A 26915-nucleotide genomic window follows, 5' to 3' on the forward strand; every position below is an offset into this window, starting at 1 on the left:
GCCGGGAGTCCCTCAGCCCCCACAGGGCTTTATTAAATGAGATGCGCAGTATAATTAAAGAAGTTCAGGCTTCTATCACGTCTCTACAGCCCCCAGGTTCAGGAGTCCAGGAAGTCCCGGGATCCGAAAGACCCAGAGAAGATATAGCACCATCTTCGGAGGGTGAAACCGACCCATCTGGCGACTCTGACAGTGAGACCATTAGTCTACCTCAGGGCGGGGAACGGAAAAGATATATGTTCCACTCAGATGGTATGGATATTCTTCTACGACCTGTCAGAAACACGATGCAAGTAGAGGAAACAGAGAAAAGCAGTAACATTCAGGATGAGATGTTTGGTGGTCTTAAAACCCGGAGATCCATGTGTTTTCCTGTTAATGCTCATGTGAAGGACATGATACTGGAGGAATGGGAAGATGCGGAGAAGAGACTCTCTATACCACGAGACTTCCGCGCCCGACTATCTTTTGACCCAGAGGACACCAACGTGCGGGACATTGTTCCTAAGATTGACGTCCCAGTGGCTAAAGTGGTCAAGAAAACCTCTATCCCCTTTGAGGACTCGTCAGGTCTTAAAGATCCTATGGATCAAAAAAGCCTGGGAATATTCGGTGGCAATTATTAAATCTAATATTGCTGCTACATCTATTGCCAGATCCATGAGAATGTGGCTAGAAGAGTTAGAGAGTCACCTACGGGATGGCACCCCGAGGGAAACTCTCCTTCAATCATTGCCCCTGTTAAAGATGGCAACAAATTGTTTGGCCGACGCTTCGGCGGAATCAGTCAGATTTGTGGCCAGAAATAATGTGCTTTCCAACTCGACCCGTAGAGCTGTTTGGTTAAAAACATGGTCAGGAGATACAGCTTCTAAGAACAAGCAGTGCTCTATTCCATTTTCAGGGCTCAGAGTATTCGGACCTGTATTAGATGACATTCTAGAAAAAGCGTCCGATAGAAAGAAGGGCTTCCCCGAGGAGAAAAAGGAGCAGCCCTTTCGTAAACCCTTCCCCTCCCGTAAATATAACACTCAGAAAAAAGGGGGGTCCACAAGCTGGAGTTTTAATAAGGGGAACAAAGATAGGAAATACCAGCCCAGTACTAGCTCCCGTCCAAAACGACAATGACTATGTCAGAGTGGGGGGGCGATTAAAGTTTTTCAAAAACAGTTGACATCGGGTCACTCAAAATCCCTGGATACTAACAACTATAGCACAGGGTTACAGGATAGAATTTTCTCAATATCCCCCTCAAAAATTCCGCCTGACAAAGGGTTCCCCTGCCTCTCTTTCCCGTCTTCGGGCAGACATAGAGAAGCTGCTACATCAGAGGGTTATTGTGCCAGTTCCGGAACACTGACAACATCAGGGCCATTACTCCTCTGTTTTCAATAAAGAAACAGTCGGGAGTTCCGTACAATAATCAACTTGAAACCCCTAAACCGATGGGTCCGTTACAAAAACTTCCGCATGGAATCAGTAAGATCAGCCATTCCTCTAATAGACGCAGATGCGGTAATGTGCACCCTGGACCTCAGAGATGCATACAACCACCTGCCAATACATTCCTCAAGTCAGCAATATCTGAGGTTTGCACTACCATCAGGCAGTCAGATTCTACACTACCAGTTCCGATGTCTTCCCGTTGGCCTGTCATCTGCTCCCAGAATCTTTACGAAGATTATGGCAGAGGTGGTGGCCTATATCAGACTCAGGGATATTACCATCATTCCGTACTTGGACGACTTCCTGGTGGTGGCAGGATCTCCTCTAGGTATGACGCAACAGCTGGAAGTTGTCCTACAGACATTTACCAACCTGGGTTTGATTGTGAACAAAGAAAAATCCAATCTTATCCCCAGTACTTCACACATCTTCCTGGGAGTCCAGCTTGACTCCCGAATGCGAATGTCTTATCTCCCGGAAGACAAAATGCTCTCAATTCCACAAATGATTCGTTCTTTTTCAAGAGAGAAGAAGCCTTCAATCCGAAAGGCAATGAGTATTTTAGGAATTATGACGTCATGTATCACCTGCGTCAGATGGAGCCAGTTCCATTCCAGGCCTCTACATAAATGCATCCTGGAAGTGACAGACGGACATCAGAATTACCTAGACAGGAGGATGTCTTTGTCCAGAGACGCCCAGGACTCTCTACACTGGTGGCTCGACCAGAAGAATCTACAGATGGGAGTGCAGTGGATCCTGGAACCTTGTCTTTTAGTGACCACGGACACAAGTCTCTCAGGATGGGGAGCTCGAGTGGGAGATTCTTATCTCCAAGGAACATGGTCCACAGAAATTCAGACCCGATCATCAAATTTTCGGGAACTACAGGCGATCTGGGAAGCCCTACAGAGAAGCCAGGCGGTCTTAAGAAACAGACATGTAAAAATCCTGTCGGACAACATCACGGCAGTCTCCTTCATCAGACATCAGGGCGGACCAAGACATCCACTTCTCCAGTCCCTAACCAAAAGGATATTCTTAGGGATAGAGAAAATAGTGAGCTCCATTTCAGCAGTTCACCTTCGGGGATCCGACAATCAGGAGGCAGATTATCTCAGCAGGCGTCAGATGAAGGCTTCAGAATGGGAACTGAACGAAGAGGTGTTCCAGCAACTAACTCGCAGATGGGGTCAGCCGCACCTAGACCTTTTTGCATCCAGAACGAATGCAAAAACAACATCTTTCTTCTCTCTCTACCCAGGAGATCATCCTCTGGCAGTGGATGCTCTCTCACAATATTGGGGAGAAGGCCTAACGTATGCCTTCCCACCTGCCCCTCTAATTCCGAGATTGCTACGGAAAATTCAGGAAGATTGGGCGACAGTCATAGCAATTGTCCCATTCTGGCCAAGGAGGAGTTAGTTCTCCCTTCTACGCCATCTAGCGTTGGAAGACCCAATCATTTTACCATTTCAGGAGGATCTTCTGACGCAAGGTCCACTGTTGCATCGGAATCTTCAACAACTCTAGCTCTCAGCCTGGCTTCTGAAGGGGAGATCCTGAAGAATAAGGGCTTATCTGCCAGAGTGATCCAGACTATGCAGGCTAGTAGAAAACCTGTAACTCAGGCCATATATAAAAAAGTCTGGAAGACCTTTTGTCAGTTCCATAGGACGGTAGACACCTCTCACCCAGACATCCCTGCGATCCTTGATTTCTTGCAGGCAGGATTTGACGCAGGTCTTAGACCAAGTTCCTTGAAGGTGCAGATTGCGGCACTAGGTGCTTTCTTCAACACATCATTGTCCTCACATCCCAGGATAATCAGGTTTGTCAAGGCAATCCTGAGACTTAGGCCTACCCAGAGAATTTCTTCCCCTCCGTGGGATTTGAATCTTGTCCTGCGAGTCCTTTGTAAGCCTGCCTTCGGCCCAGTTAATGAATTGGGAATAAAGAACTTGACTCTGAAAACAGTCTTCTTGGTGGCAATCACCACGGCTAAACGGTTGGGTGAAATCCAAGCTCTATCTATTGTCGAGCCTTGTATGCAGATTCGGGATGATTGCATCATTCTGAAGCTGGATCCAAGTTTCTCCCCGAAAGTGGTGTCATCAATGACCTTAAATCAAAAAGTGGTTCTTCCATCATTCTGCGAAAACCCTAGGAATCAGAAGGAGGAAGAGTTCCAACATCTCGATGTCCGCAGTGTTGGCCTATTTGGAAGCCACTCGGAACTGGAGATTAGACTCTAATCTTTTTATACAGTTTGGGGGAAAAAATAGAGGCAGGAAGGATTCAAAACCATCCTTAGCTAGATGGGTTACATCCATGATTAATCTAGCATATTTTTCAGAAGGACAGCCTCCCCCTGAAACTATCAAAGCCCATTCCATCAGAGCAATTTCCACCTCATGGGCAACTAGAGCAGGGGCTACCATTGAACAGATATGTACCGCAGCCACATGGTCAGGACATACTACTTTCTGCAAACACTACGCGCTAGATGTTCTCTCACAGCAGAGATCTGCGTTTGGTAAGAAGGTACTTCATGCAGTTATCCCACCCTAAGCTATGAGTTCTTGGGTATACTCCTATGGTGCTGTCATGGGGACGTACTGGAAAACCGGAATTAGTCTTACCGGTAATGATATTTCCGGGAGTCCACATGACAGCACCCTTATTTCCCTCCCTATATTGCTACTGTATGTGATTCTAACATATGTCTAAGCAAGTCTAAAAATAAAATTTTGTTGTACCCAGTCAATGTGGTTCTTGGAAAATCACTGAGGAGGTTGGGGGTGGGAGGGCTTTTAACCTCTTGTGCTTCCTGTCCCTACACAGGATATGGGATTACTCCTCCTATGGTGCTGTCATGTGGACTCCTGCAAACATCATTACTGGTAAGACTAATTCCAGTTTTCTTTCAGCTTCGCCAAAATGGGTTCTACTGGGGTGGGACAAGAACTTGCTGCCACAGCTCATCTAATTCATAACAAGCTGTGATGTCTTGTATGTCTGAAATCTGACTCCAGTCATAGACTGGAGTCAGATTACAGGTGTGGCGTACGCCATTCGTCAGGCATTTCAAATTCATGAAGAGGCGTGCACCTCTTAATAAATCAGGAGCGTATAACTCCACCACCCCCCCTCTTCAAGACCGTTGAGAACCGTGCCGGTCTTGATGAATCTGGCCCTTTGGGTCTCTGTGCGTATGCTCATGGAGGAGTTCCGTGCTTCTGCCTGCTGAGCTGCGCTCTTCTACACTGTCTCTTGACTGAGTAGTGGGGGTCTAAGGACCCAGACTCTAAGCTATTTGTATAAAACATTGTAAATGATAGGTACTGTCTAAGGCTCCATGAAGTGGAATGGGTTCATTTAAAACTTACATATGAGACACTTAGCAGCTAGACTTGCATATTTTTTCCCAATCTAAAGCTTTCTTGGTAAGAACATATTTCGCATGTGACTTGATGAATGTCAGTTATTGAGAAAAAGCAATGACTCATGTTTTTCTGAACCGGTGATTTGTCACTGTACTTACACTATATTGTTGTTTTATGTAATGCATGCATTGAGTAATCTCCTCCTGTTATGTAGTGTAACAGTACAGGGCAGAACTGGGATGGACCTTGATGTTTGAGTATAGTATCTTATAAGAAAATCAGGAACGTCTATGAACTTTTGGGGTTTGTATTATTCGCGGCTGTGCTTGGTGTTCCTGGGCGGGTTTACACTTAGCCCCTGGGCAGACAATGCTTTATGCTGTGAATATCACGGTCATGTGAAATGCTACTGAACCCTTCAAACAGGGCATCTTTGTCAGTTTCAGGCTGTATCCATAGTACAGAATGTTTTTAGTAGCTGGTTACTATTTTTGTAGTAGTGCGCAGTTTATTTTTTGGGAAGTTTAGTCTTGTTTTTATTTTCCCAATGAATACTCTATATGCACAAAGTAAATGCCTTTTTGGAATATTTGCTTTCTTTTGCTGGCTTTCGATAATACAATCAGGATATCTATTACATAAAGTCAAAACTTTTGAAACTTTTTGCCAGGCATTGTAAAGGTTGCCATAACATGTGCACCACTGCCAGGTTACGAGAAAATATAACTGCTAAACAGCCTGACACGTGACTGATCAGTGTGTGCCAACCTGAACTTCGATTCTAACATTAGAAATACTTCCAGGTGAAGTGAATAACATTGATTATACTGGGGCAGATGTCAGGCGGATGGGTGCTGACCACCCAGTGACTTAAAACGTTGGGGTGGTGCGCATATTACTCTGCAATGATGTTTTACAGCATCATTGTTGAGTGAGCAGCTGCACCGAGATCGTGTAGCTACTGGAGCGGCGAGCCGGCTTCCCAGAGAGAAGGTAAAGATGATCTATCACCATCCCTGACTTCCTGATCTCGGTATACTCAGCACTTCCTCCTCCTGTCCTAGTGACTGTGTGATCACTTTGTGCCAGGGAGTAAAAGCTTGAAGGTTCTTGGCGGACACTGATCAGCACAGAAGTCCTTAAAGGAGGTTGCGCTTCCCTTGTAACTGGTGCTGATACACCAGCCCCAGTTACAGAGGAAATCTGGGCATAATATGCGTAATACAAATTGAAAAAAAACTACCGCCAGTACAATTTACAGTTTCTAGTCTGCCCTGGATATCAATAAAAAACAGTGTCTGATATCTAAAAAGAATTGACATTAGAAAGGGGAACATAACTTAAAAAGGTATTTCAGTGGCCATAAAAAAAAAAAAAAAAAAAGCAGACATGTATTTCCTTTTTTTTCATTTACATTTTACTTCGATATCAGAAAAGATAATACAGCATGTAAAACCTAAAAATTGGGCTTCACTTATGAAAAATGAGGCAAAATTTATTTGAATACCAAAATGAGAAAAACAATAATTTTCTCTTAAAACCGCATGCATTCCCCCGTCTATATATGACTTACACTAAGATCAAAGATATCAGAAACTTCAAATATCGCACTGCTCTGAATGATGAAATAGTCGAGAGATTGTACCTCGTTTGCTCCCCCAGGGACACCTTTTGGGTACAGCTGAATATTTAGGAACCTTATTCACTAGTCATATATCTCCTCCCACCCTTCAACGCCTGACTCCTCTACTCTTCCCCTTACAATAGACAGAGGGGTATGTCTTGCATGTATCCCCCTTTATTGTTTTCTACTGTATATAACAGCTGATTAAGGCTATGTGCCCACAATGCAGAAATGCTCCGGACTTTTTCCTGAGCGTTTCTGCATCTCCCCTGGCAGAAAAAACGCATGCGGATTGTACATGCGTTTTCCTGCCAGGGACAAGCGGAAGTGACACGTTCTTCACATGCATTTCTGCATGCGGGTTATCAAGCGCTTTTCCAAGCGATTTTAGCATCACATGGAAAGTGCTTGACAACTTGGTTACACTATATAAATCCATGCAAACGGTATGGATTTATATAGTGTGACCGTAAAGAATGTCAAAAAATAAATATTATACTTGCCTTCCGATGGCCCCCGGTGTCCTTATCCGATGCGTCTCAGCTTGCCGGCAGCTCGCGGTACACTAAAGGACCTGCCTTCACATGACTAAATGACGTCAGCGCAGGTCCTTGAGTCCACCGCGATCTGCCGGCAAGCCAAGACAAGCACACCGGGGGCCGTCAGAAGGTAAGTATAATATATATATATTTTTTTTATACAGGTACTATGGTACCGGGGCCAGAGGAGAGTCTCCTCTTCTCCAAACCCGGGTACCATCCGCACATTGAAACGCATGAAATCCGCATGTACACATGTGATGTGGATTCCATGTGTTCCAATGCAAGTCAATGGCGGCGAAAATGCAGCACTTCCGCAAAATAATTGGTAGTGCTGCGGATTTTTCCACAATGATAATCCACAGCGGAAATTTCCGCAGCATGTGCACAGTACATGCGGATTATCATTGGGGAACATGGCAGGCCTTCTACCATGCGTTTTTTAAGCATTTCTGCAGCGGAATTGCCGCTGCGGAAACTCTTAAACGCATCGTGGGCACACAGCCTTACTCTTGTTTTCACTGTAATCTGTTAATCTTTATTCTTTTTTTTTTTTCAAACCTTTTACTTGTTGAACATGAAAATCTTTCAATAAAAATTACAATTATAAAAAAAATAATAATAAAAAAAACTCATGACCTGAGGAATATAGCTCAGTCTTGAAATTGTTAAAATTGATTATTTGGAAGGAAGAACAAAAAAAAATCAGCTAAATTGTGAAGGGTATCTTCAAAGTGTTGAATTTTGTGGTGCGTTCCCAGTGTGCAGGCTGTAAAAAGCATAGTGGTAAAAAAAAGAAACTTCTTTTTTTTAAAAAAAAAAAAAAAAAAAAAAAGCTTCCGGAGGGAAAAAAAAGAATCCAAAATAAAGCAATGTTTCCTGAACTGGATTCATTATGAACAACTTGTCTGATTTTTCCTCTCCTAAAATTTTTGTGAGCTACCCCTTAGGCTGGGTGCACACAGTCTTTTTGCGGAGTTTTCGGAGCAGAAACTAAGTGGAAGCTCTAAGTGTTTGAGGAGTGTTGAGATTTGGAGGAGGATTTGGAGTTTTTCTGCTCCGGAAATTCATTGAAAGACACGGTGTGCACATAGCCTTATAGGTCTTTGGAAAACCATGCCTTAATGGTTCAGAGCTGTTCTTTGGAGACACAAGGAATTCTTCCATAAATTAGATGGGTGGTTTTAGGGTGGGTGCACATGTTGTAGATTTGGTGTATATTTTCTGCGTGAATTTGCATGCATAAAATCCGCAGTGTAAAAATCTCATCTCCAAATTAGTAGAAATTTTCCGCGTATAAATTGGCCTTCTGTTCGTTTTCAAAATCTGCAGAATGACCATTCTGTATGCGGAATTCATTGTGGGCTTCACTCTTGCAATGCTTAAGGTGAAATTGTCACCACCAGTCACAACATATTGGATTTTGATGTGGAAACACTGCGGATACTAAGTAGAAATTCTGCATCAAATCCGCAACGTGTGAATATACCCTGACGGCTGTAATGTGTACCAGATGTGCCGCGCTGCATTCTACATCTCTGCTCTTCTCGCCCTGGCAGGGAATATCTGGCAGTGTTTAAGAAGACTGTGTCGGTGCATGAAGTTTTCCTCCAGAGAATTGCTTCTCACCCAATCTTGAACAAAGACCACAACTTCCATATTTTCCTGGAATACGGCCAAGATGTAAGCCATCTTCCTTCCTGCTTAAAAAGTAAAGCTGAATGCTGAGGCAGCAGTTTTATTCTGACTTTTCCATGTAGTTGCATATTTTATTACGTGGTAAAATCCTTTCACAAAGTACAATTTTGCTTTTTTAGGACGAGTGTCTCAACACATTGAATTCTCATGTTAGTCAAAAATTCCTAGTTATTCTTTATGCTTTTTTAGATTACCATTATGTTACGAGTTGTACGAAAAGTAACCCAACATGTATATTAATCATTTAAGCCTAATTCATAAGGACTGACCATATTTCTGCTTATCTTAGTTAAGTGTAAGAAGAAAAAATACAAAAGAAATATTTGGTGGCTTTTTCCGGAGCATGGTGAAAAGTGCTGATGAGGTTCTACTTTATGGAGTAAAGGTGAGAAGCTGTAGCGCATTTCATATTAGAGCATTATACAACTTGCTAATATATTTTGGGTTTCCATTCCTTGCCATTCGATAGTTTGCTGTCAGTGAATGAGAATCCTCTTATTTATTACTAGAAGTTGAACACACAAATTGGACTGAATACTTGGCAAAGCTGAAATTTTCAGTCAAGGCAATAATTTGGATGCATCAGCATCTCCTGTTCTCATACCTTGTGTGACAAAGTCACTGGCAAAGTACTGGAGGGAAGATATGTAGCACTGAGATTGCTAGCTCCAGCAATATATACATAGGAAAAATGTTCCAGCACATGAAGTGATGAGGGGTTAATCAGCCATACTTACTGCTAGGGTGATTAAACACCTATAGAGAGGGAGGAGGTCAGAGGATAAATTCTCAGCCTTTTAGAGGATTTGGTGTGGGATGGGTCTGAAGCTGTTTTGTCATGTGAAGGAAAGCTAAACCTTGGATTGTTTTTTCCTGAAGCGGGTGGTTGCCCTTGGCAACAAAGACTGTGCCATCCGTTATGTTTTGTTTTTCCTCTTAAGCCGAGAAGGCAGTGTTTGTTTTGCTAATGTTGCCGTGGTTTATGCCGTACTCTTAATAAACCACGGAAGATTTAAAGGGAATGTGTCAAACCCCCCCCACCCCTGGGAGATATCAGATCTCTACTATGGACATACAGGGTATAGTCAAGTAAATCTATACATACCATGGTAGAGGTCTGATTCCAGAGAAAAAAGTAGTTTTATCTTTTTAGTTTTCAACAGATTTGGCGTCCGGGGGATGCCAAGCAATGCGTGCAATTACCAAGTTTGATATGATACCTGGATCAACATCAGACATGTATCCGCAATTTTGCACGGATCAATTGGTCTGCAAAAATATTAGACTTGTGAACACACCTATAGATTATCATAGGCACAAGTGCTATCTATGAAAAACACTTACCACTTGTATGCAAAAAACTGATGTCTGAATGATGTCTAACAGAGGGAAACTTAGAGTGGATGCAATTGTAAAGACAATACTAATTGTCTTGGCTAGCAAAGGAGTTTAATTTTGTGGTCCTGGACTTTGATTTTGATGGGCTTATATTTATAATAGCATAAATACCAGATCGGCGGGGGTCTGACACACGGCATCTCTCACCGATTAGTTATCAGGTCCTGCGGTGGTCAGAGTGTACAGAGCTAGACCATCTCTACACTATACTGTGTAGTGGTCATTCTTGAGTACTGCAGCCCAGCCCGTATTCACTTCATAAACCACTTAAAATAATTTTTTATTAGCTAAACCTGTGTAAATGTTAGTGTAGTGTTTGTGTGCTCTTATATTGACCGATTGCCGTCTTCCCGGTTTTCAGCGGCACTTTGGGCCTCATCTGGATCATGTGACTTCTATTCTGATTTGTCGGATCACAATGGACTCCATGGCCCTGATTCATCATTGCATTTGCGCCTGTTTTTTTATTCTAGTAGTAGGTTTTGTGCCCTTTTATTGTTTGTACTCTATTTATTCTATTTTTTAAGTCCTTATTTTTTTTTATATGTGCTCCGCTTGTTTTCTCTTCTTGTTTTCCACTTTGTGGGAGGAATTTATCAATTTCAGATGTTCTCACCTGATTCATCAACTTTGACTCTTTCAAAGTTGCAAAATTTGGCGCAACTCCACACCAGTCCCCACCTGGTGTACGTTCAAGTATTTTGACGCAATTTTTGCACCATTTTGTGAAACCTGAGACTAAAATGCTGCAAAAAAAAGTTCAAGGCAGAAAAGACCTTTTTTGATTTTCCACAAGTTCATGAATCCCATCTGCCATTTTAACCCCTTAATAACCTCTGACGTACTAATACGCGTCTGTGCCCTGGGACTTAAGAGCCAGACCCGTATTAGTACGTCATCGCGATCGCGCGCGCACACAGGCTGTGCGGGCGCGATCGCCGCCGGGTGTCAGCTGATTGTCACAGCTGACACCCGGTACTATGTGCAGGGAGCGGTCCTGCACCGCTCCCAGCACATTAACCCCCGCGATGCCGCGATCGAAGTCGATCGCGGCATTGCGGGGGCAAGGGGAGGTGATCGGCGATACTCACCTCCTCTTCCGGCTTCCAGCGCAGTCTGCAAAGGCTTCCCGTGTGTTGCCATGACGACCCGATGTCGTCATGACAACATCCGGGTCACCAGAGAGCAGGAAGATTGCTTGGACATGCGCAGTGCATCTCCAAGCAATCTTCACACTGTGCACTTCTGACAGCCTTCATGGCATAGGGATGGTGCTCCATTCCTGTGCCATGCAGGCGATAAGAAAAAAAAAAGTGAAAGTCCCAGAGTGGGACAAAGTAATAAAGTGTATAAACTGTGTGAAAGTGGAAAAAAAAAAAAAAAAAAGTGCAAAAATATTATAAAAAAATAAAAAAAATAATACACCAAAAATAAAAATATAATGTACCCATCAATAAATATTATTATAAAAAAAACAAAAAAAAAACAATAAAAGTACACATATTTGGTATCGCCGCGTCCGGAACAACCTGACCTATAAAACTGTCCCACTAGTTAACCCCTTCAGTGAACACGGTAAAAAAAAAAAAAAAAAAACGAAGCAAAAAACAATGCTTTATCACCATACCGCCAAACAAAAAGTGGAATAACACGCGACCAAAAAGACGCATATAAATAAAAATGATACCGCTGAAAACGTCATCTCGTCCCGCAAAAAACAAGCCGCCATACACCTCCATCAGCCGAAAAATAAAAAAGTTATAGCTCTCAGAATAAAGCGATACTAAAAAATATTTTTTTCTACAAAATAGCTTTTATTGTGTATAAGCGCCAAAACATAGAAAAATGATACAAATGTGGTACCGCTGTAAACGTACTGACCCGAAGAATAAAGCTACCTCATCAATTTTACCACACGCGGAACAGAATAAAAAAAAAAAAAAAAAAAAAAAAAAAAAATTCCTGAATTGTTGGTTTTTGTTTATTCTGCCTCCCAAAAATCGGAATAGAAAGCGATCAAAAAATGTCACGTGCCTGAAAATGGCACCAATAACAACGTCAAGTCATCCCGCAAAAAACGAGCCGTCACATGACTGTCTGCCAAAATCTGGAAAAATTATAGCTCTCAAAATATGGCGATGCAAAAACTAGATTTTACAAAAAATGCGTCTTTTAGTGTGTGACAGCTGTCAGTCATAAAAACCCCATATGATTCTGGCATTGCTGTAATCACACCGACCCGAAGAATAAAGTCGTCTAATCACTTATACCGCACAAGGAACGGCGTCAAAAATAAACTCTTGGGTTAGGGCTAGGGTTGTGCTGGGGCTAGGGTTGTGCTGGGGCTAGGGCTGGGGTTGGGATTTTTTTCAAAAGTAAGAAAAAAAGATGACGATATGGCGACTAGTGTTGAGAGCAAGTGCTCGCTACTTGAGTTTGCATCGGGTGCTCTGGTATGCATTGAGTATCGTGGGTATTTGAGTGACATGCTCGAGTCTCTGGCCCATATGCTTCGCGGCCAAAAAACTTTACGGGGATTGCCTGCCATGCACGAGCGATCCCCGCATGTTTTTTTTTGGGTGTCTAATAACCGTGAAACATGCGGAGCAGGGACTCGAGCATGTCACTCGAGCACACGCTGTACATGGTGCATACCTGAGTACCCGATGCAAACTCAAGTAGCGAGCACTTGCGCTCAAGAATAATGACAACTTATTCAATATGATGACCTAATGTAAACAAATTCTGTGCCGTACCTCTGGGTTCAAAATGTTCACTATACACCTTAATAAAATCCTTGAGGGGTATAGTTTCCAAAATGGGGACACTTGTGGGGGAGCTCCACTGTTTAGGCACATCACGGGCTCTCCAAACGCGACATGGTGTCCGCTAACAAATTGAATGGAAAATCGGCTCAAATTGTTAGCGGACGCCATGTTGCGTTTGGAGAGCCCCTGTGTGCCCAAACATTGGAGCTCCCCCACAAGTGACCCCATTTTGGAAACTAGACCCCCCCCAAGGCACCTATCTAGATGCATAGTGAGCACTTGGAATCCCCAGGTGCTTCACAAATTGATTCGTAAAAATGAAAAAGTGAAAAAAAAAACACTTTTTCATTTTTATGAATCAATTTGTGAAGCACCTGGGATTCCAAGTGCTCACTATGAATCTAGATAGGTGCCTTGGGGGGTTTAGTTTCCAAAATGGGGTCACTTGTGGGGGAGCTCCAATGTTTGGGCACGCAGGGACTCTCTAAATGCAACATGGTATCCGCTAACAAATTGAATGGAAAATCGGCTCAAATTGTTAGCGGACACCACATTGCGTTTGGAGAGCCCCTCTGTGCCCAAACTTTGGAGCTCCCCCACAAGTGACCCCATTTTGGAAACTAGACCCCCCAAGGCACCTTTCTAGATGCATAGTGAGCACTTGGAACCCCCAGGTGCTTCACAAATTGATTCGTAATAATGAAAAAGTGAAAAAAAAAACACTTTTTCATTTTTATGAATCAATTTGTGAAGCACCTGGGGTTCCAAGTGCTCACTATGAATCTAGATAGGTGCCTTGGGGGGTCTAGTTTCCAAAATGGGGTCACTTGTGGGGGAGCTCCAATGTTTGGGCACACAGGGACTCTCCAAATGCAACATGATATCCGCTAACAAATTGTCGGCTCAAATTGTTAGCGGATATCATGTTGCATTTGGAGAGTCCCTGTGTGCCTAAACATTGGAGCTCCCCCACAAGTGACCCCATTTTGGAAACTAGACCCCCCAAGGCACCTATCTAGATGCATAGTGAGCACTTGGAACCCCAGGTGCTTCACAAATTGATTCATAAAAATGAAAAAGTGTTTTTTTTTTCACTTTTTCATTATTACGAATCAATTTGTGAAGCACCTGGGGGTTCCAAGTGCTCACTATGCATCTAGAAAGGTGCCTTGGGGGTCTAGTTTCCAAAATGGGGTCACTTGTGGGGGAGCTCCAAAGTTTGGGCACAGAGGGGCTCTCCAAACGCAATGTGGTGTCCGCTAACAATTTGAGCCGATTTTCCATTCAATTTGTTAGCGGATACCATGTTGCATTTAGAGAGTCCCTGCGTGCCCAAACATTGGAGCTCCCCCACAAGTGACCCCATTTTGGAAACTAGACCCCCCAAGGCACCTATCTAGATTCATAGTGAGCACTTGGAACCCCAGGTGCTTCACAAATTGATTCGTAACAATGAAAAAGTGTTTTTTTTTTTCATTTTTACGAATCAATTTGTGAAGCACCTGGGGGTTGCAACTGCTCTCTATGCATCTAGATAGGTGCCTTGGGGGGTCTAGTTTCCAAAATGGGGTCACTTGTGGGGGAGCTCCAATGTTTGGGCACACAGGGGCTCTCTAAACGCAACATGGTGTCCGCTAATTATTCAAGCAAATTTTACAATCAAAAAGTCAAATGGTGCTCCTTCCCTTCCGAGCCCTACAGTGCGCCCAAACAGTGTTTTTTCCCCAAATATTGGGTATCTGCGTGCCCAGGGGAAATTGCACAACAAATTTGGCGTCCATTTTTTCTTGTTACCCCTGTGAAAATAAAAAAAATTGGGTCTAAAGTAACATTTTTGTGAAAAAAGTTAAATGTTCATTTTTTTCTTCCACATTCAAAAAATTCCTATGAAGCACCTGAAGGGTTAATAAAGTTCTTGAATGTGGTTTTGAGCACCTTGAGGGGTGCAGTTTTTAGAATGGTGTCACTTTTGGGTATTTTCTGTCATAAAGACCTCTCAAAGTGACTTCAAATGTGATGTGGTCCCTAAAAAAATGGTTTTGTAAATTTTGTTGGAAAAATGAGAAATCGCTGGTCAACTTTTAACCCTTATAGCTCCCTAACAAAAAAAAATGTTGGTTCCAAAATTGTGCTGATATAAAGTAGACATGTGGGAAATGTTATTTATTAACTCTTTTGTGTGACATATCGCTCTGATTTCAGGGCTTAAAAATTCAAATTTTGAAAATTGCAAAATTTTCAAAATTTTCGCCAAATTTCCGTTTTTTTCACAAATAAACGCAAGTGATATCGAAGAAATTTTTCCACAATCATGAAGTACAATATGTCACGAAAAAACAATCTCAGAATCAGGGGGATCCGTTGAAGCGTTCCAGAGTAATTACCTCATAAAGTGACAGTGGTCAGAATTGTAAAAATTGGCCCGGTCATTAACGTGCAAACCACCCGCGGGGCTTAAGGGGTTAAAGTTTTTCGTGCCAAAAACATCAACTAATACCACAAGACAAGAAAGGAAAGTGACTTAACAAATAAAAGAATGATGAGCCGGGCATTGATTTTACAGTGCAAATCTATGGAGAGTCAGAATCAGGGTCCATAGATTTACATTGAAAAAGCAGCTTCAACCCTCACACACAGACCCCCAGTGTGAGCCGGCACATCGGAATAGAAGTTGTATGGCCCCGCAAGCCGGGGAAGACTGCGATTGGTGAGTATATTACCGCACTTGTGCTATATTAGACACATATATTTACACAAGTTTAGCTAATAAAAAAAAAATATTATTGGGAGTGCTTCTTTTATTTGCATAGCCCATCTATATCAAAGTCCTGGAGACCACCACTAGACATTCATTAATTTTCCCGCTAGGTGGGGGTTCATTTCTCGAGGATATGTCCTAAATGTTTAAAAGTGGTTGAAGAGGTAGAAAAACTTGGCTACACTCTCACAAATATGCTGCCAAGTCCACAGGTTGTGTGAGACATTACAGCCCGGCCTAAATCGCTTCAAGAGTTACTAAAATTTAATTTCCTTTTTAATAATTTTGTCTAGCATGGAAACTTATGAAAATATGTGCATTTCACTTCATGAGTGTATTAATTCCTGTCAAAAATAAAAATTCATGCTAGTGGCTTCAAAACCAGTGATACATATGCAATATAAGGTGTGTGTGTGTGTGTGTGTGTGTGTGTACACATAATATATGTATAGTCATGGCCGAAAGTGTTAGCACACTTGAGGTTGTTCCAGAAGATTAAGTATTTCACCCAGAAAATTATTGCTATTATTATTATTATTATTATTATTATTATTATTACGCCATTTATTCCATGGCGCTTTACATGTGAAAAGGGTTATACATACATGAACACGTTTTGTTATACACATGTTTATTTTTCTTTGTGTGTATTGGAAAAAAAGGCAGATTGGACGTAATTTCGCACAACCCCAAAAATTGGCAGGATATAATTGTTGGCTTTATCAACTTAATATTTGGTTTCACAGCCTTTGAAATAATTAACTGCAATCAATCGCTTCCTATAACCATCAACAAGCTTCTTACTCTTCTCAACTGGAATTTTTGACCATTCTTCTTTTGCAAACTGCTCCAAGTCTCTCATATTGGAAGGGTGCCTTCTCCCAACAGCAATTGTAAGATCTCTCCACAGGTGTTCAATGGAATCCGGACTTATTGCTGGCAACTTCAGAACTCTCCAGTACTTTGTTTCCATCCATTTCTGGGTGCTTCTTGAAAGTATGTTTGGAGTCATTATCCTGCTGGAAGACACATGAACTAGGACGCAAGTCCAGCTTTCTGACACTGGGCACTACATTACGACCCAAAATCCTTTGAGAATTTCAGATTTCATGATGCCTTTCACACAGTCAAGGCACCCATTGCCAGAGGCCGTAAAACAGCCCCAAAACATATTTGAACCTCCACAATATTTTACTGTAGGTACTGTGTTCTTTTCTTTGAAGGCCTCATTCCATTTTCAAAAAACAGAATGTGTTTTACCAAAAAGGTCTATTTTGGTCTCCTCTGTTCACAAGATGCTTTCCCAGAAGGATTTTGGCTTACTCGCATACATTTTGGCAAACATCAGTCTAGCTTTTTTATGTCTTTGTCAGCAGTGGGGGCCTGCCATAGCGTTCCATTTCATTCAAATGTAAATGGGTAGTTCGCGCTGACTCTGATCTACCCTGAGCCTGCAGGACAGCTTGACTCTCTTTGGAACTTGATTGGGGCTGCTTATCCACCATCCGGACTATCCTACGTTGCAACCTTTCATCAGTTTTTCTCTGCTGTCCACGTCCAGGGAGATTAGCTACAGTGCCATGGGATGTAAACTTCTTGATTTTTATATTGCGCACCATGGACAAAAGAACATCAAGATTCTGGAGATGGACTTGTAACCTTGAGATTGTTGATTATTTTTCAACAATTTTGTGTCTCAAGTCCCCAGACAGTTCTCTTCTCCTTTTTCTGTTCTCGATGCTTAGTGTGGCACACACAGACACAATGCAAACATCGAGTCAACCTCTCCCCTTTTTATTTGGTTTCAGGTGTGATTGCCTATACCTGTTACTTGCCACAGGTGAGTTTGAATGAGTATCGCATGCTTGAAACAAAGTTGTTTACCCACAATTTTGGAAAGTTGTCCAGCCCTTTTTTGGGGGTTTTGCGTGAAATTATGTCCAATTTGCCTTTTTTACTCATATTTATTTTGTGTTTGAATACACACAAAGTAAATGAACATGCATATAACAAAATGTGTGCAATTGCAATAATTTTGTCATAGAATTATTTCATTTTCTGGAACAATTTCGACGGTGCCAACACTGCAAGTCACTATTCAGGAAGATTTTATTATCTCTATCTATTAATTTTAATGTTTCATAATTTTCCATGCGGGGCAGAATAAAAAGAAAAGCTTAGTTACCCTTTAAATGACACAGAACTGTATTGACAGCGGTATTCTATGCATTTGTGTAGCGCTGTTTTTAAAAAGATTAGCCTTGTTCCATTTTAAAAAGGGAGGGCTCCCTTTAATGCCATGCTTTCCTGGTTTTCTAGAGAAATGGAAAGTTCAATGCTTACTCTCCTGGTGGGCTGGATAAATGGACTGATTATATCCCACTTATTTTACTCACTTATATAGTGCCATTAATTCCTCTGCGCTTTACAGACATTATCGGCACTGTCCCCATTGGGGCTCACGATCTAAATTCCCTATCCGGATGTCTGTGGGAGGAAACCGGAGAACCTGGAGGAAGACTACGCAAACATGGGGAGAACATACAAACTCTTGCAGATGAGTTTGGATTTGAACCCAGGACCCCAGTGCTGCAAAGTTACAGTGCTAACCACTGAGCCACCGTGCTGCACACTTGTGTGATAACCCTATGCTAAAGATACAGATTAAGTGCCTCGTGTTACATTGGTGTCTCCTTCCCAGACTCCAGTGCAGTCTCTTGTGTCCGGTCTCTTATTTCTGCCTGGCACGATTACTCCGATCACTGCAGGCAGGGACTGGAGGAACTGTGCGGCTGCCATTGAACAGGCCAGGTGCTTTGTGTGTGTGATAAATGTATTTATATTCCATAGCCTCTAATCTGACCATTTTTCTTTGTGTAGGAGATTGATGAATTCTTCGATCAAGAAAAAACGTTTCTTGTCAGTTATCACAGCAGGATCAAAGACTCCTGTGCAAAATCTGACAAAATGACCCGATCTCATAAAAGTAGGTATTTTGCTCCCATATTTTTTTTTTTAAATTTTCCAAAGTAAAATGTGTGCGCAAAGCTGTTCTTCAGGATGTAATGACAGCAATAGATGGTTTGTTGTTGGATTTGGGGGGGGGGGGGGGGGAGTTGTAACTTAAAAATGAGGTTGGACTTTACTTCTCTTGCTTTCTGAGGTAAGTGACACCAGCGGTTCCGTGGTCAAGTATGCAAATATAGGAAGTGCCCTTGCCAATATTACCTTTTTCAAAGAAATAAAATGTTTGTCTTAAAGACATCTGTCACCAGATTTCCCAATCTGCATACATTAATAACCCCTTCCCGACGTCGGCTGGACATGCCCGCACCATTGCCAGCAGATGGGTGTGTTACACAGCCAGCATCTGCCCCTAATAGCAGTGAGTGGAGATACGCTCCACTTGCTGCTGTTAATCTGAGACAACAGCTTTGAAGCACATGTTCCAGAGAGCATAATCATGGGATGTCAATAAGTTGCCATGACAGCCGGAGACGTGCTAAAAGCCCCTGTGCCTGCCATGACTTTGCATTTGTGAAACCTATCCTGTGGCTGGCCTTGATATGAAACTGTGCGTTTCTGTATATACTGCAATACTGTGATATCGCAGTATGTTGTACATGCGTCCGATCAGATGATCGCAGGTTCAAATTCCCTAAAGGGATTTAAAAAACAAACAAAACTATTCAGTTTCACCATATCCGTAACAGTCAGATCAATCAAAAATATAAAACGAATTAACCCAATCGGTAAGCGTAGTAAATAGGAGGGGGGGGGGGGATAGAAATGCCTAAATTTGTGTTTTTTTTCACTGCTGCAACTCTGCAAAAATAAAATAAGAAGCTATCAAAATGTCCGATCAACCCCAAATGGTATTAAAGAAAATGTCAGCATGCCAGGGAAAATACAAGCACTCACACAGCCCAGTCAACAGAAAAATAAAAATGTTACGGGTCTAGGAAATGGCAACCCAATTTCAAATTTTTTTTTTAAAATTAATACCATATATACTCAAGTATGAGCCAAGGCACCTAATTTTACCACAAAAACCTGGGAAAATTTATTGACTCAAGAATAAGCCGAGGGTGGGAAATGCAGCAGCTACTGGAAAATCCCCGGTCGTGGTGTGCATGGCACCCTTGTCCCCGATCGTGGTGTGCATGGCACCCTTGTCCCCGGTCGTGGTGTGCATGGCACCCCATTGACTGCACACATTAAAAAATAAACACCTTCCTTCCCTCTGCTCCAGCGCTGTGTCCTGTTCTGCCAGCAGCAGCTCACCTCAGCATCTGAGCAGCGCATGACGTCCCTGCCGTGAACCCTCAGACATCGAGGTGAGCTGCGGGGATTTGCTTTTTCTTTCATAGCGCACAGTCAGCTGTGACTCAGCGATCCTCTGTGCCTGCTGCTAAAGAAAATGAATATTCACTCTTCTCCACACCCATGGGAGTGGAGAAGAGTGAATATTCATTCTCTAATAGCGGGCACAGAGGATCACGGAGCTGTGCCGCTGCTGACTGTGTGCACTATTAAAGAAAATGAATATTCACCGGCCTCCACTCCCTTGGGCTTGGAGAAGAGTGAATATTCATTTTCTTTAGCAGTGGGCACACGTGGTAGCTGCAGCAGCTGGCTACTGCCTGTGCACCCTACCCCCCCCGGAGCAAAAAGAAAAAAAAAACTGGACAGACAAGTTTTGTATTGCTATAATCAAACTGACTTGTAAAAGCAAAAACCAAAAATAGCATATAGGAATTGCCTTGTTTTTTTTTGTTTTTCTTTCACAATTTTACCACACTTGGATTGCTGTTCCACTACAATATATAATAAAATCAATTATGTAATTAAAAACTACAACTCGTCTCCCTAAAATACAAGTCCCGCATATGTCTACATGGATTAAAAAAAGTTTTTGGCTGCGTTGGGAAAAGGGGTTAAATAAATCTTAGACCTTGAGAATCTGTGTCCAAAAGACCTGTGTAGTTTTTTTTGTAGATTTTTAATCATAATTTAAAAAATTACCGTAAGTCAGTTCAAAAAATTATTTTTTTATTTTAACCCCTTAATAACATCTGACGTACTAATACGCGTCTGTGCCCTGGGACTTAAGAGCCAGACCCGTATTAGTACGTCATCGCGATCGCGCGCGCACACAGGCTGTGCGGGCGCGATCGCCGCCGGGTGTCAGCTGATTGTCACAGCTGACACCCGGTACTATGTGCAGGGAGCGGTCACGCACCGCTCCCAGCACATTAACCCCCGCGATGCTGCGATCGAAGTCGATCGCGGCATTGCGGGGGCAAGGGGAGGTGATCGGCGATACTCACCTCCTCTTCCGGCTTCCAGCGCAGTCTGCAAAGGCTTCCCGGGTGTTGCCATGACGACCCGATGTCGTCATGACAACATCCGGGTCACCAGAGAGCAGGAAGATTGCTTGGACATGCGCAGTGCATCTCCAAGCAATCTTCACACTGTGCACTTCTGACAGCCTTCATGGCATAGGGATGGTGCTCCATTCCTGTGCCATGCAGGCGATCAGAAAAAAAAAAGTGAAAGTCCCAGAGTGGGACAAAGTAATAAAGTGTATAAACTGTGTGAAAGTGGGAAAAAAAAAAAAAAAAAATGTGCAAAAATATTATAAAAAAATAAAAAAAATAATACACCAAAAATAAAAATATAATGTACCCATCAATAAATATTATTATAAAAAAATTAAAAAAAACAATAAAAGTACACATATTTGGTATCGCCGCGTCCGGAACAACCTGACCTATAAAACTGTCCCACTAGTTAACCCCTTCAGTGAACACGGTAAAAAAAAAAAAAAAAAAAACAAGCAAAAAACAATGCTTTATCACCATACCGCCAAACAAAAAGTGGAATAACACGCGATCAAAAAGACGCATATAAATAAAAATGATACCGCTGAAAACGTCATCTCGTCCCGCAAAAAACAAGCCACCATATAGCTCCATCAGCCGAAAAATAAAAAAGTTATAGCTCTCAGAATAAAGCGATACTAAAAAATATTTTTTTCTATAAAATAGCTTTTATTGTGTATAAGCGCCAAAACATAGAAAAATGATACAAATGTGGTACCGCTGTAAACGTACTGACCCAAAGAGTAAAGCTGCCTCATCAATTTTACCACACGCGGAACAGAATACAAAAAAAAAAAAAAAAAAAACAATTCCTGAATTGTTGGTTTTTGTTTATTCTGCCTCCCAAAAATCGGAATAGAAAGCGATCAAAAAATGTCACGTGCCTGAAAATGGCACCAATAACAACGTCAAGTCATCCCGCAAAAAACGAGCCGTCACATGACTGTCTGCCAAAATCTGGAAAAATTATAGCTCTCAAAATATGGCGATGCAAAAACTAGATTTTACAAAAAATGCGTCTTTTAGTGTGTGACAGCTGTCAGTCATAAAAACCCCATATGATTCTGGCATTGCTGTAATCACACCGACCCGAAGAATAAAGTCGTCTAATCACTTATACCGCACAAGGAACGGCGTCAAAAATAAACTCTTGAGTTAGGATTGGGCTAGGGTTAGGGCTGGGTTTGGGGCTAGGGTTGTGCTGGGGCTAGGGTTGTGCTGGGGCTAGGGTTGTGCTGGGGCTAGGGTTGTGCTGGGGCTAGGGTTGTGCTGGGGCTAGGGTTGTGCTGGGGCTAGGGTTGTGCTAGGGTTAGGGCTGGGGTTGGGATTTTTTTCAAAAGTAAGAAAAAAAGATGACGATATGGCGACTAGTGTTGAGAGCAAGTGCTCGCTACTTGAGTTTGCATCGGGTGCTCTGGTATGCATTTAGTATCGTGGGTATTTGAGTGACATGCTCGAGTCTCTGCCCCATATGCTTCACGGCCAAAAAACTTTACGGGGATTGCCTGCCATGCACGAGCGATCCCCGCATGTTTTTTTTTGGGTGTATAATAACCGTGAAACATGCGGAGCAGGGACTCGAGCATGTCACTCGAGCACACGCTGTACATGGTGCATACCTGAGTACCCGATGCAAACTCAAGTAGCGAGCACTTGCGCTCAAGAATAATGACAACTTATTCAATATGATGACCTAATGTAAACAAATAATGTGCCGTACCTCTGGGTTCAAAATGTTCACTATACACCTTAATAAAATCTTTGAGGGGTATAGTTTCCAAAATGGGGACACTTGTGGGGGAGCTCCACTGTTTAGGCACATCACGGGCTCTCCAAACGCGACATGGTGTCCGCTAACAAATTGAATGGAAAATCGGCTCAAATTGTTAGCGGACGCCATGTTGCGTTTGGAGAGCCCCTGTGTGCCCAAACATTGGAGCTCCCCCACAAGTGACCCCATTTTGGAAACTAGACCCCCCAAGGCACCTATCTAGATGCATAGTGAGCACTTAGAACACCCAGGTGCTTCACAAATTGATTCGTAAAAATGAAAAAGTGAAAATAAAACACTTTTTCATTTTTATGAATCAATTTGTGAAGCACCTGGGGTTCCAAGTGCTCACTATGAATCTAGATAGGTGCCTTGGGGGTCTGGTTTCCAAAATGGGGTCACTTGTGGGGGAGCTCCAATGTTTGGGCACACAGGGACTCTCTAAATGCAACATGGTATCCGCTAACAAATTGAATGGAAAATCGGCTCAAATTGTTAGCGGACACCACATTGCGTTTGGAGAGCCCCTCTGTGCCCAAACTTTGGAGCTCCCCCACAAGTGACCCCATTTTGGAAACTAGACCCCCCAAGGCACCTTTCTAGATGCATAGTGAGCACTTGGAACCCCCAGGTGCTTCACAAATTGATTCGTAAAAATGAAAAAGTGAAAAAAAAAAACACTTTTTCATTTTTATGAATCAATTTGTGAAGCACCTGGGGTTCCAAGTGCTCACTATGAATCTAGATAGGTGCCTTGGGGGGTCTAGTTTCCAAAATGGGGTCACTTGTGGGGGAGCTCCAATGTTTGGGCACACAGGGACTCTCCAAATGCAACATGATATCCGCTAACAAATTGTCGGCTCAAATTGTTAGCGGATATCATGTTGCATTTGGAGAGTCCCTGTGTGCCCAAACATTGGAGCTCCTCCACAAGTGACCCCATTTTGGAAACTAGACCCCCCAAGGCACCTATCTAGATGCATAGTGAGCACTTGGAACCCCTAGGTGCTTCACAAATTAATTCGTAAAAATGAAAAAGTGTTTTTTTTTTCACTTTTTCATTATTACGAATCAATTTGTGAAGCACCTGGGGGTTCCAAGTGCTCACTATGCATCTAGAAAGGTGCCTTGGGGGGTCTAGTTTCCAAAATGGGGTCACTTGTGGGGGAGCTCCAAAGTTTGGGCACAGAGGGGCTCTCCAAACGCAATGTGGCGTCCGCTAACAATTTGAGCCGATTTTCCATTCAATTTGTTAGCGGATACCATGTTGTGTTTGGAGAGCCGCTGTGTGCCCTAACATTGGAGCTCCCCCACAAGTGACCCCATTTTGGAAACTAGACCCCCCAAGGCACCTATCTAGATGCATTGTGAGCACTTGGAACCCTCAGGTGCTTCACAAATTGATTCATAAAAATGAAAAAGTGTTTTTTTTTTCACTTTTTCATTGTTACGAATCAATTTGTGAAGCACCTGGGGGTTCCAAGTGCTCACTATGCATCTAGAAAGGTGCCTTGGGGGGTCTAGTTTCCAAAATGGGGTCACTTGTGGGGGAGCTCCAAAGTTTGGGCACACATGGGCTCTCCAAACACAACATGGCGTCCGCTAATTATTCAAGCAAATTTTACAATCAAAAAGTCAAATGGCGCTCCTTCCCTTCCGAGCCCTGCCGTGCACCCAAACAGTATTTTTTCCCCAAATATTGGGTATCTGCGTGCCTAGGGGAAATTGCACAACAAATTTTGGCGTCCATTTTTTCTTGTTACCCCTGTGAAAATAAAAAAAATTGGGTCTAAAGTAACATTTTTGTGAAAAAAGTTAAATGTTCATTTTTTTCTTCCACATTCAAAAAATTCCTGTGAAGCACCTGAAGGGTTAATAAAGTTCTTGAATGTGGTTTTGAGCACCTTGAGGGGTGCAGTTTTTAGAATGGTGTCACTTTTGGGTATTTTCTGTCATAAAGACCTCTCAAAGTGACTTCAAATGTGATGTGGTCCCTAAAAAAATGGTTTTGTAAATTTTGTTGGAAAAATGAGAAATCGCTGGTCAACTTTTAACCCTTATAGCTCCCTAACAAAAAAAAATTTTGGTTCCAAAATTGTGCTGATGTAAAGTAGACATGTGGGAAATGTTATTTATTAACTCTTTTGTGTGACATATCGCTCTGATTTCAGGGCTTAAAAATTCAAATTTTGAAAATTGCAAAATTTTCAACATTTTCGCCAAATTTCCGTTTTTTTCACAAATAAACGCAAGTGATATCGAAGAAATTTTTCCACAATCATGAAGTACAATATGTCACGAAAAAACAATCTCAGAATCAGGGGGATCCGTTGAAGCGTTCCAGAGTAATTACCTCATAAAGTGACAGTGGTCAGAATTGTAAAAATTGGCCCGGTCATTAACGTGCAAACCACCCGCGGGGCTTAAGGGGTTAAGGACCAGGCCTGAAAGGCTGAATTTCCAGCCAAATATTGTTTTAGTCCATTATTGCCTCTCTACAGTTTAGCTAAATAACTACCTTTTTTTTTTTCCTCTTCTTCACTGAAGTGGCTTTGTAAGGCCTTGTTTCATGCTGGGAAAAATTTGTAGGATTTTTCGGTGTTGCTTCCATGTGCGTATAAATTGTCTCATTTTCTGTCATTATTTTTTGCCGCACCAGTATAGAAAACAAAGCAATTTATGGTATTTTTTTTTTCTTTTTAGTGTTTGTTTCTCACTAAATGACCTGTATTCTTCAGGTCAAATCAATCACGTGCATATCTATCATTTTTTTTTCTTTTTATTCATTTTTTTTAGTTATTACTATGTAAAAAAATGTCTTTAGTATGACACAAATCATATATTTGTTTCTTTTTTTGTCTTATATGTAAGTTGTAGATCACGAAGAATACAAATATCATATTAGGAGTACCTGATTATTTATTTGACTTTATTGTGCATATTTTGGCTACATATTGCCTGTATGTAATTTTTATTGTATGATCATTCCTTCCCATAGACCTTAGAGTGTGCTAGGGTCTTACAGGGTGAATGGGTGCCATTGTGTTATTTTTATAGGTTGCCAACCTAGGTTTGGATTTTGGGTGCATAGCGAATACTAGGGTCCTAATGGGGTTTACTATTTCATCATGGCATGTCTAACCCGTCCTTTTCCCTAGATTACCACTAACCTATCCTCCTACTGACAAACTAGTGCTTACATATTTGTCACTTTTTTCTATTTTTGCATTGTTTTTTTTTGTTTTTAATTGCATCTTTTAAACTGTTTTGTGTTAATAATTAAGGGAATTACTGTTTGTCATATATCCAAATGTCACAATAACTTGCCCTAGACATGCACTGGGAGGAGGTCTCATAGGGACGTGAAGACCTTTGTGTTCCTGCATAATGTACAATCAGTGTTTCCTATGTTCTTTGCAGATGTGGCTGACGATTACATTCACATTTCTGCTGCTCTGGTCTCTTTAGCTGATGAGGAGAACACTCCTGTTAGAAAGTAAGTGTGACTATCAGATGTGGGTGGGAAAGAATTTGGCGTAGGAAGTCATTTTGATGACTTCCCTTTTGTTGAGTAAACACATTCCAGTTAGCAGAGGCCTCACTACAGCATGTGCTTGGTGACCGCGAGGAAATGTTCCTCCCCGCAGTGACACGCCACAAGAGGGCGACTATTCTTTAGTTTTTGTCTCTTTTGAAGGATTTTTCAGCCTAATCTTATTCATTTGACAAACTGCAAAACTGGATTCATCCCTTTAATTGGGCAGAGACATTCAAATAATTCCTATCATCCAATGACAGGTTGTTCTTTACTGCTGAATTTACCTAAAATGGAGATCAGTTTATATATTAATAGTCAGCTCATTTGCTGTGTACACTGTTTTTACAATGTAGTCCTCAAGCCATACTTGTACCTGTGTAGGTAAACCTCCCAGACGCTGGTCTTCCAGGAACTAAGAGTAGTACCCCGAAATAACTATGCATGTATTTGGAGTAGCACTGATGTTCTAGGGGTATTCCCATCTCCAAGATCCTAATCATATTAGCAAATACCTCCAATTAGAAATATTGTATAGTTCTTCTGATTCGCTATGTCGCTTACCTCATGTGATGGCATTGCAGTAGCTTAGGTATACATGGTTACGA

General features: G+C 42.1%; 1 protein-coding gene across 1 annotated transcript in view; it reads left to right on the forward strand.

Annotated features, from left to right (window-relative positions):
- Positions 1 to 26915, forward strand: part of SNX5 (sorting nexin 5) — a 91151-nt gene that overhangs the window by 37045 nt on the left and 27191 nt on the right. The window contains exons 5-8 of the mRNA XM_073672489.1: positions 8555 to 8678; positions 8983 to 9078; positions 18498 to 18603; positions 26193 to 26268. Coding sequence (XP_073528590.1) covers positions 8555 to 8678; positions 8983 to 9078; positions 18498 to 18603; positions 26193 to 26268 — 402 coding nt within the window. The remainder of the gene's footprint in view (positions 1 to 8554; positions 8679 to 8982; positions 9079 to 18497; positions 18604 to 26192; positions 26269 to 26915) is intronic.

Source organism: Phyllobates terribilis, unplaced genomic scaffold (assembly GCF_046119375.1).
Source record: "Phyllobates terribilis strain yellow unplaced genomic scaffold, ASM4611937v1 Scaffold_3__8_contigs__length_932513732, whole genome shotgun sequence".
NCBI classification, from domain to species: domain Eukaryota; kingdom Metazoa; phylum Chordata; class Amphibia; order Anura; family Dendrobatidae; genus Phyllobates; species Phyllobates terribilis.